Here is an 18932-nt window from a genome sequence, read left to right as displayed (position 1 = left end):
CTGCATAAAGCGCACATTCCATATTCAACACACAAAATATTCTATTGCGCTTGTTAAAGTGTACGCCGTCCTGTGTCAAGAAAACCTTACTTCTGTCCCCTTCACTAGAAACTAAAGAATAAAGCAGTACTGTTCTGGTCCAAGTAGAATGTCTCCCTTCTCCTGGGTTATGGTCATAATTCCACACAATGCTTCCTTGGTGGGCCAAGAGAATGCCTTCCTTCTCCTGACGTTCAGTCTCAGATAGCCCAGGCGAATGACTCCCTTCCCCAGGCTACACAGTTCTAAATAATACTTTCTCTGTGAGCCAGGAGAATGCCTCCCTTCTGGTAATTATAAAACAATCTCTGACAACCAGGGGGAAGGACTCCCTTCCCCTGGTCTTCTCTTCCTTAGGTTTCACACTTACAACACCCAACTCTGAGTGTTTAGGAGGGTCAGCAGCCCTGGCTGCTCTTCTTTGATTGGGCCCACTTGGTTCACTTCCCTGCCAAGTACTGCCAGAAGGAAGATGACTCGCATCACGATCTTGGTTTGGTTCCCAAACCCTTGTTTCTCTCCTCTTTTCTTTAGGTCCATTTGGCTGCCTTGCTTGACAAGTACTGACACGAGGGGGATAGTCCTGCTTGTTGAATCTGTGCAGGGTTTTTGCCTTCTATAACTTACAGCCCCTACCGGTCCCTGAACCTCTCTGGTTACCTTGCCTGTTCCTGGGATGCACGGCTGGTTCTTCCTGGGGTCTGTCTCCTACTCGGTTTACTGCACGGGCATCCCCGAGTCTCAGTGCCTAAACCTTGCAGATCTGCCCTTGGACCAACGGTATGAACGCCGCTTCTTGCGTTCGTGTCACTGTCTGGACGCCGTTGGGCAAAGGAGCCCTGTTGTCCTCTTGACTCCAGGGGCAGACTGCTCTCGGCTCCATCCTGGCCTTCTGTGCATCTCCTTCGTACTTCACGGTCTCTCGTCCTGCTTGGCTGGGTCTCTCTGATAGGCAGTTCTCCTTTGGTTTGTGTGGTGCAAGAGGAACCATGCCTCCGAGGAAGTCTATTCCGCTGCAGATCCTTCTTGGTATTGCTCTTCATTGTTCCTGTGTGCCACCTCATCAAGTACTGACTTGGATTACCTATGTTCCTGATGATGTTCTTCGTCTCAGTATTTTCCAGAACCTTGAGGTAGTCTGCCTTTTAACAGTACATAGGTCTACTGTCCACAAAGAGGTTAGCAGGAGGAGAATGTGTGGGGTATAATGTTCTCATAAGGGCTATACCCTAGATGGTGCTCTTCCTTCCTTGGGGAGGAGTGGGTGGGTCGCTTGGAGTGTGGGCCTAGCGGAGAGTGAGGAGAGTCCCTCCCGATGAAATACTCACACATTATACCACTCCTAGGGAGACTACCTGGTAGCAGCCTCATCTCCATAGCTTCATGGGAAAGGGCTCCACCCTGGGAAGAAATTACGACATCCAGTGGTTCGTCACAGGAGCCAGATTCTACTTTCCCTTATGAAGGACATGTCTTCCGGCACGCTATCTGAGACAGCCAGGGCAAAAGGGCCCACTGCTCACGACTTGCATGTCCCCTTTTGTGGCAGGCATAATCTGCCCCCAACACAGCAGGTATAAACGCCCCTTTAACTCCAAATAGCAATTTTCCATCAGCACAACACAGTGTACATCAGACATGGCAGCCACGCCCCCACGAAAGCAACACCGCGTAGATAGCTCTCTGCAAAAAAATGTAGCATACGCACATCCCTTAATTCAATGCTGCAGCCACACCCCCTGTGCTCAATGCAAGAGCCACACCCCTGCCGCCAACACAGCAGTCACGTCCCCCTGAACCCAAAGCAGCAGAGACACACTCCTGCACCCAACGCGGCAGACACGCCACCCTGCTCCAATAATGTCCGACAAGCCGCAATGTTTCTAACATGGCTGACAATTCGTGTCCTTTGTATCCAACACACCCTCTGCCTATTCAACACACCCACTGCAGGACATTTGAGAGAAAATACCTTAGACTTGGTCTCCGATTTAGTTGAGCCGTCAGCTTTGTTGTTAATTTTTGGTGCTGGTGTCAGCTTGACGTCTCCTCCCAGGCCCATAAGTTCAGGGCTGCCAGCCATCCCTAAATCGCAGATAACAGTGGAACATGCTTCAGAACCATATTCACAGTAATGTTTCCAAAATAAAAGCTTTGGGAGGAACGCAGAGCTTACCTGCAACATTGTTGACCATATTAGTCCCCATAGAATATGGGGGTCCTTGTGCATTCATCATCCCTGCCATACTGTTCATTCCTTGTCCATAGGGAGGCCCAGTTCCCATCATACCCCCTTGGTTCATGTTCGGATAGCCAGGTGACCTAGAATGGAAAGGGTTCAGAGAAAGTAAGTTTACAGTAGTGATGTTAGCAAAATTAATGACAAGTCCAAATGTACTTCAAAGCCCACAGATGTGACAATTTACTGAGTTGTACTTCATAAGCATCTAAAAAACATACACCAGCACACACCCATTTAATATTACATTGGCTATGGTAAATGGTACCCTGCCAAGTATGTAGCTAGAGAAGAGCAAGCATTAGCAAAGCCAGCAGTGTTGGCTTTTGTGTTGGCCTAGGATAGGTATTTGCCAAGCACTGCCATAACCATATTACTAGTCCATAAGACTGTAGTAACTGCAAAAAGGTGTGAGAACCAGGGCAAGTGATAGCAGTGCCTGGCAAATACCGATTTAAAACCTATAAAGCCAAAACTGATGGCTTTGCCAATGCTTGTGTTCAACAGGACTTCAGGGCAAGGACACACATACTGCTTGTATATCAAATGGCTAAAGCCACTCTTGGTTAAGAGAATTTGTTTACAATAGTAGCATGCTTATAGGCAGAATGAAGTCCACAACTTTCTGAAGACTGCTTTTAAATAACACCGGCAGCACAAACATTGCTTTTACTGCTCAACAAAGCAAGTTCAAATAGATCCCAGGGGGATACGTTATGGGCAGAGTGGAAGGTAGTGGGTGAACATGACCCTAGGAAGTAGCATGGGAGTAAAAGGGTGGGCAGCTAAACAAAATCCATAAGCTATGCGTCCTTTCACACATCCCACATGCTCTATTAGTTGTACTAAGAGGGAGGTGGAATGTGTGAGGGAGTAAGGACCTTGTTGGGATGGAACCAGGGTCATCCCAAACCCCCACACACTTTAAAGTTAGGTGAGACATCTTCAAGGCACTATAACAGACTAGGGAGGAGGGGCACTAGAAGGGCTCTCTTAAGAAGGTAGTTATGGTCTACAGTAGGATATATAGGCGCAATTAACTATTAGTTGGATAGATTTGTAATATCGGATATAGATGGGATACGACAGGCATGATGGTAGTGGTAGTTTAAGTAATCGGCTGCAGCTGCCGAGTATGCAGAAAGAATTGACTTGCTAAAAGTCACAGGAGAATGGATGCCCAGGCCTTGCAAAAGGCTTAGTTACGGAGGAGCCAAACTCCCCACCCTCCCAAAAGGAACGCAACTTGTGGGATCGTAAATAGACAACAGGCGCTTAGCATGCGGTTTTCCTCACTATGGCCAAAGCACAAACTGCCTCACCATGTGTCCACTGTCTGTCAACGATCCATGGGGTTAATCACAGGGCAATGGGGAGTGGGTAAAACATGTGTCTAAATAGGGCTTGCCTGTGTCGTGTGGCAAAGTGCAGAATGGGACAAATTATAATCTAAATTGGGGAGGAAACTGCGGACCCAGATAACGTGAGAAGGACGAGTGGCATGTGGATAGAATGGATGAAATAGGTTTGTATATAAATAACAGTGTTTTAGGAGTTTTCTTTCAGCTAGGTCTCAAGGTTGGTAAAAGTCTGTAGAGCGGCAATGTGTTTTTGCATAGTTAGCAAAAAGTAGAACAGCATGCCTTGACAAAACTGGCGACAACGAAGAAAGGCGGCTTTGAAGTATCCCAATTATGAAAGGAGGACGGATTGGTCTTAAGTCATAATCGGAATCCCCCTATAGGCTACAGTAGAATTATTTTGGGCCTTTTCAATCAGTCGTGCGGGAGTATGTTGCAAAAGTAACATCACTACGACAGGCTGGTCCTATATAAACTCCTGCTTGAAACCACTTGGAGGAAGGAAAGGGAACAGCGACAGGATAAGAATGTTCAGGCAGCAGAGTCCTTTGCTACATCCTTATTTGTAAGATTAAATTTGTTATCCTTACAAGATCACCTTTGACTATTTCCCAAATGGGGTGTATTTATTCTGATGTGCGCCTTTTTAGAGACACCCTTACAAGTGGTGACTATCCCGACATGATCCCAGCTTTCCCGGGACCTTGTGGAGGCTCTAGGCCGCTTCTCCAGAAGAGCTGCGCTCACCTACGGGTCCCGGTACCCCAAATAAAAAAAACGTGCGTTTCCTGAGCGGTATTTTGAGACATTTTAATAGAAATCCTCTATGCTTTCTGAAGCAGTGCACGGCTCTTGAGAGGACAGGCCTGTGTTGGACCAAGTAACGGAGAAACTCGGATGAACATGCACATGTAAGTAGACTTTTGTAAGAGATAACAAGAAGGGGACAAGTGTGTATGACAGTATGTAAGGTCTGAATGGATGGAGTACGAGGTCAATACCAGAGTGGAGAGACTTTGGGTTATGTGTTAAGGTATACATTGGATAGGATTTCAGTGATGTGCTAATGTATAGATTGGATAGGAGTTGGGTTATGCATTGAAATTGTCACATATTTCTGCTTTTCTACTCTTTATAATGGAAAAAGGGAACCTCAGCATGTAAAGACTGGGAGGCAAGGGATGCTCAGCCATAATAGGTTGAGAAGGTAGTGCCACGCGGGAATATTATCACGATAAAAGCAATGGGATCCTCAGCATGTAACAAAAGCTGAGAAGGTGGTACTACAAGGACATAAGGAAAACAGTAGTAGCTCGGTATAAGAAATGGGCCTGGATTTTAGTCAATTATTTTTTATCTATTTTCTCTTGCTGTCTTTTGGGGGGGGATGGGAGGGAGAATGTGGATGTGTAAGAAAAAGATGTGAAGAAAGCGAACAATGTGTGTGAAAACAAAGTGGGAAACAAAAGGAGTGGGGGAAAGAAGTGGGTTGATCTGTATTTCTGTACAACAAGCAGCAGCGTAGCAGTGAGGTCTAAGTGAAGCATAAGGGACACGCGCAATATTAGTATGTGGGAAGACACCAATAAGACACATGCATTAGGGCCCTGCCACTGTACTGTGACAGGATAGAAAAAGATCAAACAATGGGTGTTGGAAACAAAGGAAGGGGGGGGGAGGTGGAGGGGGTGTCCTGCTCCTGGCCAGAGCAGGGCTCCCATTACAGAAACATGCTTGAAAGAATGTCCATCGTTTTAGCAGCAAAACATAAGGGAAAGAAATTACAAAAAAGAAGCGATTTTATACCTCTGGAGGTTATTCGAGGATATGGAAGATCAGGAAGAGATCCAGTGTAAGGGGATATACCCCATAACGCCTAAACCAGCATTAGGGTAGACAAATCCAGTCTATAAGCCTCCAGTAGTAGAGAAATTGTTAAGTGCGTCAATATCAGCAACTGGGAGGGATGGGGGGGCAATATCTTCAGCACCTCCATAGAACCCATCCACAAGCGCTGACATGCCCGTAGCATCAGTGTACCCTGGGGGTTCAACAAGCAGATATGGACGACTTCAGAGCGTTGCAGGAAAGGTTGGTCAGGTTAAAAGAACCTGAAGTAGTAACACCAGAAATCTGGTTTCAGTGGCAGAAAATAGGTGGCTTCAAAATCAGGAGAGTTTTTGGTTAGATTCAACCCTGGGGCAATAAGAAATGTTTGTGTCGAAAAAGATGATGGGGAGAGGGCATGGACGCTGCTGGGACAAGGTGGCGAACCAGCGAGGGAATATGAATGGGAAGATCAAGATGGCAGAAAGAATGAAGAGGCAGGGGAAGAAAGAGGAGTGAAGCCGGCGAAAAACCAGTTGCCCGTCACAAGACACACGGAATTGATAGACCGAGAAATTAACCAGATTTAATGGTGGTAGTACAAGATCAGGAAAAAACTTGGAGTTGGCGAGTGTTTGGAACACTGCATTCCTTTTTAAGTCTGTTCTTTGTTGTTCCCTGCACCACGTTACTGAGGAGTCACACCCATGGTGTTTAAAACCTACGGCTCCAGCGAATGCGGATCGAATTGTGGATTGTTGGCGAGGAGTGAGTGAAACTTACTAGGACTCGTCCCTCTCCAGCCCCTGCACTACGGCTCCACGACTCTGACTGAAGCACGCCCGTCAGGCACAGCCCTCTGCTGCTGCGATAACTAAAACAGAGGATTGGTTTTAAAAGTCACAAGGGTAAGCGGATAACACACCGATTGTGTAATTAGACCAAGCAGGACACTGTGGGGGGAAACATCCTCTTTGATCCCGCTGATTACTGTGAGGATTAGCAGCTGCAGAAGTTTTGAGTCCACTGGCCGCTGTAATTGTTGGCATGCACAGTGCGCTTCATGATAAGGCAGTGTTTGACTCTTTATCTTGACTTTACTTGTTAATACGGTACCTCCTCTTGTTTTGAAAATAAATAGCCTTATTGGAACCAGAGCCTGCTGGATGCAGTATGAGGAAGAAAAAATCCATCCATTTATTTTTGATCGAGCTGTGTTCTTGGATTGATTATTTAGTGACCTCACGTTGCTCATTTTCCATCTCTTGACGTCTCAGAGACTGCAGGATAACTACTAGGTGGTGACTCCTTCAACCTGAGTCGGGGTGTCTGCCTCCAGTAGCCTGCAAGGGGCGGCCAAAACCATACAAACGTGTTGTGGGAAATCACTAAGACCCAGTGTAATATTAAAGGAATGGTTCGGTCAAAAAATGTTATTGCCCCTACGGGTTGGCCATGTGTTTTTAAGCCTATAAATCGCTCGATTTTAGAAAAATTTCCTATGGACCTTACCCGAGTTTTTGTCAATTAAACGCACGCGAAAACAGGCACCAGGGAGCTGCCATTTTGTGATAATCCTATCATTTCCCCCCCATCGCCCTGGCTGACCTGCTTTTGCGGCACTAAATCATATCCACCGACGCGTACCGCCCATTTCACAACGCCAAAGCACGTCTCGTGTCAACATTCGCTGCACTTCAGCTAATGTGTCGCCATGGAAATGGCAGGATGCCTCTTTCCTCAATAAGTATAAACAGACCGTTTCACAACACAAAGCAGCATATTTTCGATTCCATTCCTCTCTCTGTGTTACTTTGAGTATTCTGTGACTCGTATCTGAGCTCTGGTCAGCTACCTTCGTTGCTTGTAGCCCGTGTGGACAGATACCAGTACCACCGCTATCAATTATTTTAGTTTGTGCAACACACAATGGCTACAATAATGCCCTACATGTACGAGCCCGAGTGTACCGAGGAGGAACTACTGGAAAGGGAAACACGCGAAAACGATGGGGCTTTGGACAGCAGTTGGCAGGACGAATCAACGGATGAAGACACTGGACCTAGTGGCATGGACGGTGTTTCCACCTGGTGCACATGCAATCGGTGCAAGCTAATGCCGACCGAGGAGTAGAACTGCTGCTGCAGTGAAAACTCTGGATGCGTGGCCTACATTTCGGAAGGCGAGCCACGACCACAATGCATCACCGAGCTGCCAGACTTCAGGGCAGCCTGCCTCACACGGTCCGTGTTGAGGATAATGATGGTGCTTATGCACAAACTTCGCGCAACTGTTCGTCCTCGTAATCCGAGTAAGTATACTTTGCTTGTCATGCACTCCTATTTCATGGTCTTCTACTATATCCAAAATTACATATACATATCATTGTAACGCACGAAAGTCGTTCAATAGTGTGCAATGTCTAGATAGCATTTGTCCGAGCAGAATGCCATTAGTTACAAGAATTGTCATTGACAACAAACGTTTATTAAACTTATCTTGGTCATTTAAAAACAGTTTGTTTCATTCCTTTTCCACAGGTGGTAAAGGCTGGTGGCCTATCGTTCCTTTACATGGTGGCTTCATAGGAGGCTTGGACACCACGTTCGGAGAGTGATACCCACCTGTGCCGTTCGTGCCATAAGAGAAACGTTCCCGAGTGACAGCGGTCAGTACAGGGGATTTTCTCTCGCTGTGCTGCAACCTGAACTGTACAATGTGTAATGTTTTGTATTTTTGTGTCATCAAAATAAGCTACAAAATAAAACACCACATATATTTTAACAAAGGTTGTTTCGATTTTTTAAATCAATCACGTGTGTCTCCATTCAAGGATGGACGTCAGACACCTGTGCTGGGAATGGGTGAAGTTCAGTTCGCTCTGAAGTGGGGTGGTCCCTATCTAAGCTAACATAATATATTATCAATAATGCCTGCACTAAATAACACTTGGAACAAGTTACTTACCTGTAACTGTTGTTCTCCAGCATGGGTCTGGCATGGATTCACATGCTCATGAATATTCCCCGTCGTCAGGCTGGGAATCCTCGGTAAAGAAAAAACCAGTATCAGTTTCGTTTCTGATCTGTCTTTCGTAGTAATAACCAATCACTGGTCTCTGCGTCATACTGACCACAGCCAATGACTGCCCTCTACCTAAGCACCGCCTCTGGCAGCCATCTTCAGATTTGGAAGCACGTAAAGTGGCAGTATGACCAAGTGAAGAGCCGCAGAGGGGTAGGCGGGAGGGTTCGCATGTGAATCCATGCCAGACCCATGCTGGAGAACAACAGTTACAGGTAAGTAACTTGTTCCTTCTCCAGCATGGGGTCTGGCATGGATTCACATGCTCATGAATAAAGAATACATAGCAGTACACACATGCACAACCACGGGAGGTGGCAAAGGCTCAACATTAAGCATTACATCAAACTCAACATTAAGCATCTTACCTCCTCACCAGGCTCACCTCAGGCGAACAGGTTGCGCAGCACTGCTTGGCCGACCCTGGACTCCTCCCTGGAATCCCGGTCGACGCAGTAGAATTTCGTGAAGGTGTGCGTCGACCTCCACGTAGCAGCCCTGCATATGTCCAGCAGGGGCACACCAGAAAGGAACGCCGTGGTAGCTGCGATCGCTCTGGTGGAATGGGCTCTCGGACGGCCAGGCAGCGGTCGGTTTGCCAACCGATGACAGTACATGATACAGCCGGAGAGCCATCTGGAAATGGAAGCCTTCGAGAGAGCCTTCCCCTGATTGACAGGTCCAAAGTTCACAAAGAGTTGTGACGTCTTCCGAAAACACTTCGTGCGGTCCACGTAGAACTTCAGCGCTCTAGCCACATCCAGCGAGTGCAAAGTCCTCTCAGCCGGCGACGAAGGCGACGGGAAGAACACAGGCAACACCAAGGGTTCGTTGAGATGGAAGTCCGACGGTACCTGAAGGATGGGCATGAAGGAGGGGTGCGTCCTGAGCACTACCCTCGTGTCGTGAAAAGTCAAGTAGGGGGCCTTGCAGGAAAGGGCCTGGATCTCTCCCACTCGTCGTGCGGAGGTGATGGCCACAAGAAACGCTGTTTTCCACGACAGAAATTTCAACGGAGCTGAGTGCAGAGGCTCGAACGGAGGTCCCATGAGCTTGGTCAGCACCACGTTTAGCTCCCACGCCGGGGCCGGAGCCTTCACCGGCGGGAACGATCTGAACAGTCCCTTCATGAACTCTTTCACCAGACGATGAGACCACAAGGACGTCCGCCCCGTGGTTCTGGTGTATCGGGAGATCGCAGCAAGATGAATCTTTATGGACGCGTGTGCCAGTCCAGCTTTGGCCAGCGTCAGCAGGTACGGCAGTACTTGGGGGGCCGTAATCCGTAGAGGGTTAATCTTCTGTGCGTGGCACCAGACAGAACCTCTTCCATTCGTGTCCGTAGCATTTAAGAGTCAAGGACGCCCTGGCCTTTGCAAGAACCTCTCTGCAGTCGGCCGGTATGTCGTATCCTCCAAACTCTAACGCTGCAGGAGCCAGGCCTGCAGATTCAGCGATTTCGGGTCATGGTGGAGGATGGCGCCTCCTTCTCTGGAGAGTAGATCCGCGTCCACCGGCAGCTTGATTGGCGGGGACGCCGACAAGTCCAGAAGGTCCGGGAACCATATCTGCCTCGGCCACGCAGGTGCGACGAGGATCATCCTGCACCATGACCTCTTGAGCTGGTTGACGAGCCGGATTAGCAGTGGCAAAGGAGGGAACGCGTAGAGGAACAGGCCCTCCCAGGGGAACGAGAAAGCATCGCCCATGCTCCTCGCCTGGGGAAACCTGCTGGCGAACCTCCGGCACTTGGAGTTCGTCGCCGTCGCGAACAGGTCGATCTGGGGTGTGCCCCACCGTCGGAAGAGGCGATCCACTAGATCCTGCCGTAGCTCCCACTCGTGGCACGAGCGCAGCTCCCTGCTGAGTGAGTCGGCGATGGTGTTTTTATCCCTGCCTGATGAAACGGCACCAGAAATATCCTTTGGGCGATGGCCCAATGCCACAGGTCCTGCGCCTCCTTGGACAGTGCTGGGGACCTGGTTCCGCCCTGTTTCCTGATGTAAAACATGGTGGTGGTGTTGTCGGTGAAGATCCTCACCACCTTGCCCTTGAGGGACGGAAGGAAGGACCTGAGGGCCCAAAACACTGCACGGAGCTCCAGGACGTTGATATGTAGGGATTTCTCCGTCGGGAGCCAAAGGCCTCTTGCGTGCAGATTTTCGGTGTGCGCTCCCCACCCTTCCAGGGAGGCATCCGTGGTCACGGTCTCCTGGTGGGCTGGGGTCTGGAAGTCCAAGCCCGCCGTCAGATGCGCGCGGGTGCCCCCACCACCGGATCGCTCGTCGGAAACTCTTGTCGGGAGTGATCCTTTCCTCGAAGCTGCCCGTCGTTTGGATCCAGCGCGCGTCCAGGAACTCCTGTAACGGGCGCCTCCGGAGCCTGCACATGGGAATGAGGTAGATGCAGGAAGACATCATTCCGAGGAGGGACTTGATGGACCTCACCTTGGCCGCGTCGGCCACCAACATCCGCTGCACCTTGCCCAGGATGGTCCTGGTCCTCTCCTCCGACGGGGAGGCCAGAAGGGACACTGTGTTGAGCCTCGCTCCCAGAAACGGAGCGTCTTGCGCGGGTACCAGGTGGGATTTGGCATAGTTCACGGAGAATCCCAGGTCCGTGAGAAGTTGGACGGTCCTTGCCGTGTGAACCACGGCGAGCTCCCTCGTCTTGGCTCGGATGAGCCAGTCGTCCAGGTAGGGGTAGACGTGGACCCCCTCGCGGCGCAGCTGCGCCGCCACCGGTGCGAGGCACTTGGTGAATACCCTGGGTGCCGACCGTAGTCCGAAGGGGAGGGCTTTGAACTGGTAATGACGCCCTTGGACCACAAACCTGAGGAATTTTCGGTGCCCCTTTAGGATGGGAATATGGAAGTAGGCATCCTCCAAATCCAACGACAGGAAGTCTCCTTCCTCCAGCTGACCCAGGACGTGCTGGAGGGTGACCATCCGGAACTTCTGCGCCTTGATGAACTTGTTCAGACGTCGCAGGTCCAGGATGGGGCGCCATCCCCCCGTCTTCTTCTTCACGAGGAAGTATCTCGAGTAGACTCCGGAGCCCCGAAGCCTCTTTGGGACGAGTTCAATGGCGCCCTTCCTGAGCATCGCTTTTACCTCCAGGAGAAGTTGAGGGACGTGAAGTTCTTTCCTGGCCACGGGGGGGACGCGCGGGCACCTTCTCTGGAACTCGAGCGCGTGGCCCCGGGCCAAGGTGTCCAGCACCCAACGGTCGGTGGAGATGGACTCCCACACGCTGACGAAGCTCGCCAGCCGGCCTCCCACCGGGGTGCTTCGGTGGGGGCCCGACCCCACGGCCGGTTCAATCCTGCTTCGACGAGGCTTTGCCGCCTTGACCTCCTTGGCGACGACGGCGGGCCGCTTGACGGTAGGTGGAAAAACCGCCGCCGGAACCTTTGGAGGCGCCCTTGCCTCCGCTGCTCCGAAAGGGCGTCCGTCGTTGTTGCAGAACTCCCAGGGCCCGGGCCGTCTCAGTGTCCGCTTTAATGGCCTGAAGGGAATCGTCCACTGTTTTCCCAAACAGGTTGTTCCCATCGAAGGGCATGTCCAGGACTCTGGTCTGAACGTCTTGACGGAAGTCCGTAGCCTTGAGCCATCCACGCCGCCTAAGGCAAACGCCGTTGCCCAACTGGCGGAACCCAGTGTCGGCGATGTCCGTCGCAACGGTAATGGCGTGGTCCGAAGCCACCTCACCTTCCTGCAGGATCTCCAGGGCCTCTGTCCTCTTGTCCGGCAGGAAGTCCAGCAGGGGAGCCAGTTTGTACCAGAGCTCCCTGTCGTAGCGGGCCACGATAGCCAAGGCGTTGGCCGCTTTAATCGTCGTCACTGCCGTCGAGATGACTCTGCGTCCGATAGCGTCCAATTTCTTTCCCTCACCGTCCGGTGGGGAAGTCGATGTGGAGGCCGCACCCCCCCCCCCCCCCCGCTTTCTTCCTGGCCGCCGCGGAGACGACCGAGTCCGGGGTAGGCTGCGCCTGGAGGCACAGGGGGGCCGTGTCCGGGACCCGGTACTTCTTCTCGTACCGGTCTCTTCTAGCTGGCGTCGTGGAAGGGTTCTTGAGGAGGGTGAGGCCCTCATCCCAAATGTCGTCCAATAGAGGCAATGAGAGGACCGTCTTCCTCTTGGCCTCGCGCCGCTGATAAAGGAAGCCTTCGTCGTTCTTCTCAGGGCAGAGTTGAAAAAGCTCGGATGCCCTGGTGATCATGGAGTGGAACGATCCAATCTCGTCGGGCGGAGAAGCCCTGGTGGGAGGCGACGATGGTACATCCTCGTCGTATACCTCATCGTCCGTACCCGTCGCTGCCGTGTCAGACCCCGTATCATCCCCTCGGGTGGACGGGGAGGAGGGCTGGACGGGGCGCGACGGCTGAAAAGGAGGTGGAGGGTGGATCCTTCTTTTCTTAGTAGGGGGAACACCAGAAGGTCCCGGTTCTGGGTCCCCCGACGGGAGAGGTTCCTCCGTCGGCAACGGTAGTCTCGTCCTTATCTCTGAGCATAAGGACTGTATAGCCAACAAAATGGCCGCCGAGTTGTCTTGCGGTGCTGGCAGAGGGGAATCCGACGGGCGATCAGGGGCCCCGTCGGTATCCTCAACGATGTCGTCGTCACCTGCGTCGGGACCCATCCCGACGGGCCGGTCTTCTTCCACGCCGAGGCCGTGGCTTAAGACCTCGACCAGTTCCTCCTCCGAGGTTGAAGCCGAATCTACGACGACGCCCTGCCCCCCCTCTCTCTTCCCCTCGGGGGATTTCACGGGGGTCCTATCGATGGGCACAAAAGAGGACTCCCTCCGAGGTGGCAGGGAGACTGAGCCCCGAGGTCGCCACCACTGGTGTAGCCTGCCCAGGCTAAGTCAGGGCCGCCGCGACAGTTTCGATAGAGGGCTTGGCCGGATGGATTAAGGCCTTCACCACCTTAGGTGCGCTCACCGCCTTATCCTTGAGGGGGGGACACCGCCTCGCTCCCCCTCCGCCTTCGAGCTCGACCGGGGCCTCTCCAGGAGCTTCGCCGGGTACTCGGCCTTCCTCTTACCCGACCCAGAGCGTTGGCTCGTGGTTGATGGTGCCGGGGAGGGTTTGCCCTGCCTGGCGCCCGTAGAGCCCGACCGTTCGGCGCTCCCGGTGCCAGCGGACTCGCAGTGCTTGGCCTTATGTTGGACCCCCGTCGCCGGGGCGTCCTCAAAGGTCTTAGAAGACCGCTCAGATTTCTTCTTCTTCTCGCCGGACGGGCTCTTCCCTTCTAGCCAGTTGGCGAGACGTTGATGGCGGTCCTTCATGGTCCGCTCCGACATGTTGCCGCAAAACGCACAGTCCTTCTCCACGTGCGTAGGCAGTAGAGACAAAAAGAGTGTTCGTCCTCCTTGAAGACGTTCTGCAGCTGGCATCCAGGGCAGACCCTGAACAGCTTTCCGGGCGTCGAGCTTCCCTTCTCCTGGGCCATGACCGGTCCCGAGAAACTTCTGGAGTCCTCCAAAAGCGTAGCTCGACGAAATCTTCACCCTTGAGGGGCGCAGACGAATCCGACACGGGTCCCCGTTGATCGGATAGAGAGTCGGTGGAGCTTGAGGCTCTTTTGACCGAAAAAAAGAAGTTTTTGAGAAAAAACGTGAAAAAATAGCACTAAAGCTCAAGAGCAATAGCACGAGGATCCCAACACATGAACGTGCGGTAAAAATCTGAAGATGGCTGCCAGAGGTGGGGCTTAGGTAGAGGGCAGTCATTGGCTGTGGTCAGTATGACGCAGAGACCAGTGATTGCTTATTACTACGAAAGTCAGATCAGAAACGAAACTGATACTGGTTTTTTCTTTACCGAGGATTCCCAGCCTGACGCCGGGGAATATTCATGAGCATGTGAATCCATGCCAGACCCCATGCTGGAGAAGGTTGGTATTATGATTAAGATGAAGTTGGCTGGAGACGTTTTGGGGCCATAAATTGAAGCGATTGTAATAGGGAGTTCTTCGAAAAAGCCCTTTAAAAGGAGAAAACATCCTTCCAGGTCTCTCTTTATGGTGATCTTTGACAGTGGGACTATCACTTAGTAGAATTGCCACTCCGCTTTTCTTTTTTCCGGAGGAGGCGAAGTACGTTCTTTTATACCTGCTGAATTTCACCCGGCGTTCATCTTCTTGCAGCAGGTGCGTTTCTTGAAGTATGTCGTCTCCCGATAATTGACCCAGTCTGTGTTCCACTGATTTGCGCTTTCGTGGTGAGTTCAGGCCTTGGACATTCCATGTGAGGATTACTATCTCACTAGAGACCGACATTGTCTTTTTGCTTTTGCGTTAGGTATACATCTATCCATGTCCCCCCTCCGGGGCCGAGAGTCTGCTAGAAAAGAAAGATTGCTGCGTTGGTCTCGTAAAAACAGTTGCTGTTGTTTCGTGCTGCAAAATTGAATAGGAGGCCGGGGTCTGGTGGAACCGGTGCTCCCATCCATAGCCTGAACCCACTGATACCCTTTTCCCCCCTCCTCAACCCAACTTGAACTGGTAGGAGAACTGTCATCCTACTGCCACTTGGGAACCGGTGGCACCAAAGCGCTTGATGTTGGCCAACGGGGCGCTGATATGGAGTATGTTGAAGCTCGAACATTGCTCCCGCACTGTTGAAATGTTTGCAAGTGAGATTCTTTGTGGACTTCATCCTTGTGGAGAAATCTGATCGGACCCTTGCAAGCTAAGTGGTGCGCCTCACATTTAGCTTGTCGACCTGCAAGGGATGTTGGCCCGGGGCCTGAGATTCAGGGCTCTCCAAAATTGTTGCTGATTGGTCATCCCGGATTGTTGGCTTTCTTAGGGGGACCCCGGGTCTGTGTTGCCTGCCAGCTTTTGACCATTCCCCTATTGAAGGCTTGCCCCGGGGGGGGGGGCGGTCCGGTTCTTCTGATTCCGACTCACCGTCCAATCCTCCGAACCCATGAATTTCACTGCCTCTTTTGGTGAGTTAATTTGCTTCTGAGTCCCATCCCATTTGAATCTGACCGAGGCCGGGAATCCCCATTGGTATGGGGTTTGCTTTTCGCGTAGCCACTCTGTTAATGGTCGCATGGTTTTTCGTTTTTGGAGAGTGGAGGTGGCTAAGTCTTGGTAGAGCGAAATTGTGGCCTCCTGAAAGGTGATCTGGCGCTTTTGCCTCGCCTCGCGCATGACTTCCTTTTTTAGTTGGAAAAAGTGGATTCTTACCAGGACATCCGGGGGGAAGGCAGACTCCCGTCACGGGGAGGTTCTATGTACCCGGTCCAACTCCAGGGGCAAGTTGTCCGGGAGTGTGATTATGAACCTGAAGAGTTTCGAGACATAGCTTTTTAGTTCTGCGTCTGTGATGGATGTTGGGATACCTCGTAGGCTGATGTTATTCCTCCGAGAGCGATTTTCTGCCTCCTCCTGTTTTGCTTCTAGGAGGTTGCATCTCGCCTCTAAGGCTGATATCCGGTCCCTGTCCTGTTCTCCTTCAAATCTTTGGTCACAGACCTCGGATTCCAGTTCGGCCGTTCGGTGTTCTTCTCCCACCCGCTTATCCAGGAAGGCGATTTCCTTTGTGACCTCTTCTGTGCTTTTTCGGATTTCTTTGGTTAAAGCTGACAGGAGATCTTGTAAATCCGCTTTAGTGACCATTTGGGAGGGGCCTTGGGCTGTGGGGGGCGCTGTGGGCATGGGGTTATTGGCAGACTCTTCCGGCTGGTCTCCCTTTCTCGATCTTTCAGCAGATGAGTTAGCCATTAAGGAGACAATATCCGTTTGTTTGGATGCTTTGCTGCTTTTTGACATTTTGATGCTGCTGGGTCTCTGTGACAGAGCTTTCTGCGCGGAGTCTCTGGTGTCACTCCGTAGGAGCAGAGCTCGGGAGCCCTCGTTGAGTTCTTGCCCCGTCAGGCTCCGCCTCGGGAGATCGGTTGCGCGAGGGAGATTATAGGTGAATGCTTTCTGCCCTTGGTTGATTGTGGTGGGCTTCGGCGTACGCTTTGCTAGGCCCAAGCGGGTTGGGGGGGGGGGAGCGGAGAGCAGGGTGGATGGGTCTTGGGGGTGCGACTGCAGCCGACTGGCGTGGCCCAGAAGTACCCGATGAAAGTGAAGACCGGGAGCCAGATTGGTGTAGGGCTTCAAACCATGGTGGGCTCAAGCGGGTCTCCCTGCCCCTCCCCACTCCTCACCTCGTGGAGCCTGGGCTGGTGTGTCTTTCAGGAGGGCATAGGGATTCCAGGCTGCTCCAGGAGATTTCTGATGATCCAGCCCGATGTGCTGGGGGCTTGAAGCGCTGGAACCGAGGAGCGGGCAGTCGAGTGGGGGCTTTCCACTCCGGTCAGCCTGCCAGGACGTGGGCTTGAGTGCCGGGGTGAGCTCCGGCTGTGTTGCCCGGATGATGGTTATGAGGTCACACCGCGGGACAGTCCGCTCAATGCAGGCACTAGGGAGGTCGGGTGGAACCCGGTCGTGGAGTGGAACGGCAGCTGGTAGAGCGAACCTGGGAAGCTTCTGGCGGGAGCCTATGGAGCGCATCTCCCTCCGCTCGCACCGAGCGCCTTCGCGGGGGGGGGGGGCTTGGGGGGGTCCTCTCCCCGCACGGGTCAGAGGAAGGGAGGAGCGCGGGGTTCAGGTGGAGGATCTTATTCCGGCCCTGAAGCAGTATGTGCCGGTGAGCAGGGTTCTCCTCTGATGCCATGCTGCAGTTTGTGTGGCGGATGCTGCTAGAACGTCGGTCGCTGCTGGCGCTGGCTACAAAGCGGAGGTGCAGGATGGACTTTAACAGTGCGGGATGGCGAGCTGGGCGGCTTCCGCTGCTTTAGCGCGCCAGCCCCTCCCCCTCACGGAGGTACTTCTCTGGTTCATCTCGTCGCCGCCATCTTGGAATCAAGCGGGTCCCGAGAGGAGAAACAAGGCGAATCATAACAAATCGCCCTCGGAGCGGGGACCCGCTCGAGCAACAGCTGCAGTGAGGCTTCATGTGCAATATATTTCAATTGCGCTCCATAACGGGGTCTGGAAGCGGCGGTAATAGTGACGGCGCAACGGGCCATGCAGGAGCTCCTAAATAGCAATACCAGTCACGGCGGCTCCGGGCCACACCCCCTTACAGACTTTTTATAATTTGACTGTAAATTAAATTAGAAGTGTAAAAATAATTTGCCTCTGCATGATTATGGACACAGCACCGGAACTCTGAAAAATACAACTATGCAATACTGGTTTGCTTTCACTGGAAAAAAAGCTTAACTTGTAAAAAATAAAAAAAAATTCTCAATTGCAACTTAGTTTTTCATCTTATTCATTATACAATCCTAAAATTCTAGGAAAACATGCACAGGGCTTCTGAAGCTGAATGGAAAGAAACCATTCCTTTTATCAGTGTGCAGTTTATTTTTTTGAAAGGCTTCAGAGAAATAAATTCTGTTTCAGAGGTGACTTGTAATTACATCCATGTAGATAAAAATCACAAGAAGCCTTCTGGTTTCTGTCAAGTAACCTGACCTTTGCACTGCCCTACTGCTCTAAACCTATGTGTAAACATACCCAGCAAAATAATAAAGCTGGCGTATTTACAAGATTTTCATGCGTAAAAAGGCCTGGTACTCTCCTTATCTGGAGCCCTGAAAGCACCCATGTAAAGGGAATTGAACAAGACGTTGGAGTAACAGATAAAAAAATGCATAATACCACAAACACCACATGTAGCAACTCCCAATCCAATCTCTGTAATAGTTTAATGTTTCAGCTATCAAAACATTGAATACAACGTTCTTTGTGTAACACTAGGATGCCTCACAGAACAGTGCTTGGGGGAGGAGGGGAGGTTCCCCTTGCGCAGTAACAAAACGAGACGACAAACAAGCCTGCATAAATATGATACATATCATCGTTTAGGATTAGATGCAGTGGAAGACCTTAGCCATCCCGAACAGTCAAATCGATGGTACTCTGATAGGAGTGCGATGGGAAGGCGAACGACTAACGGTTGTTCTAATAACACATGCATCCGGGGCACCCAAAGTCTTAATACCACAAGAGGTACCATTAAATGAAACCCAATGGTTCATTCATCTTGTACTATGTAGAGTAAAAGGCACTTTCCAAGCACGCAACGTTAATCTACAACTACTTGAGCCAGACATGTGAAAATGCAAAACCAGCTCGACCAACCCCAACCGTTTCAAAGAAGCATTCCTCGCCATACAAGTGACCAAATATACAGACAATAAGTGGCAGGAAACAACTTATGTGCAAAGCAGAAGGACTTCTTGGGAACTCAAAACGTGCAACAAACATGTGCACACATATGGACAGAACATGTTGCAAAGCGGATGTGGGTCACAGCAACTTAAAAACCAGTGAAAGTGTACCAAGAAGAGAGCTATGAACCTTGTTTT

At 51.3% G+C, this 18932-nt stretch overlaps 1 protein-coding gene across 1 annotated transcript in view; it reads right to left on the bottom strand.

Annotated features, from left to right (window-relative positions):
* The window catches only part of ARID1A (AT-rich interaction domain 1A), a 1380737-nt gene that overhangs the window by 521202 nt on the left and 840603 nt on the right, over positions 1-18932 (bottom strand). Inside the window, exons 9-10 of the mRNA XM_069622865.1 lie at positions 2216-2361; positions 2012-2124 (exon numbers count right to left, since the gene is read on the bottom strand). Coding sequence (XP_069478966.1) covers positions 2012-2124; positions 2216-2361 — 259 coding nt within the window. The remainder of the gene's footprint in view (positions 1-2011; positions 2125-2215; positions 2362-18932) is intronic.

Source organism: Ambystoma mexicanum, chromosome 11 (genome assembly GCF_040938575.1).
Source record: "Ambystoma mexicanum isolate Mex_15411 chromosome 11, UKY_AmexF1_1, whole genome shotgun sequence".
In the NCBI taxonomy this organism is placed as follows: domain Eukaryota; kingdom Metazoa; phylum Chordata; class Amphibia; order Caudata; family Ambystomatidae; genus Ambystoma; species Ambystoma mexicanum.
The sequence above is the reverse complement of the archived record's forward strand: the minus strand, read 5'-3'. Positions and strand labels throughout refer to the sequence as shown.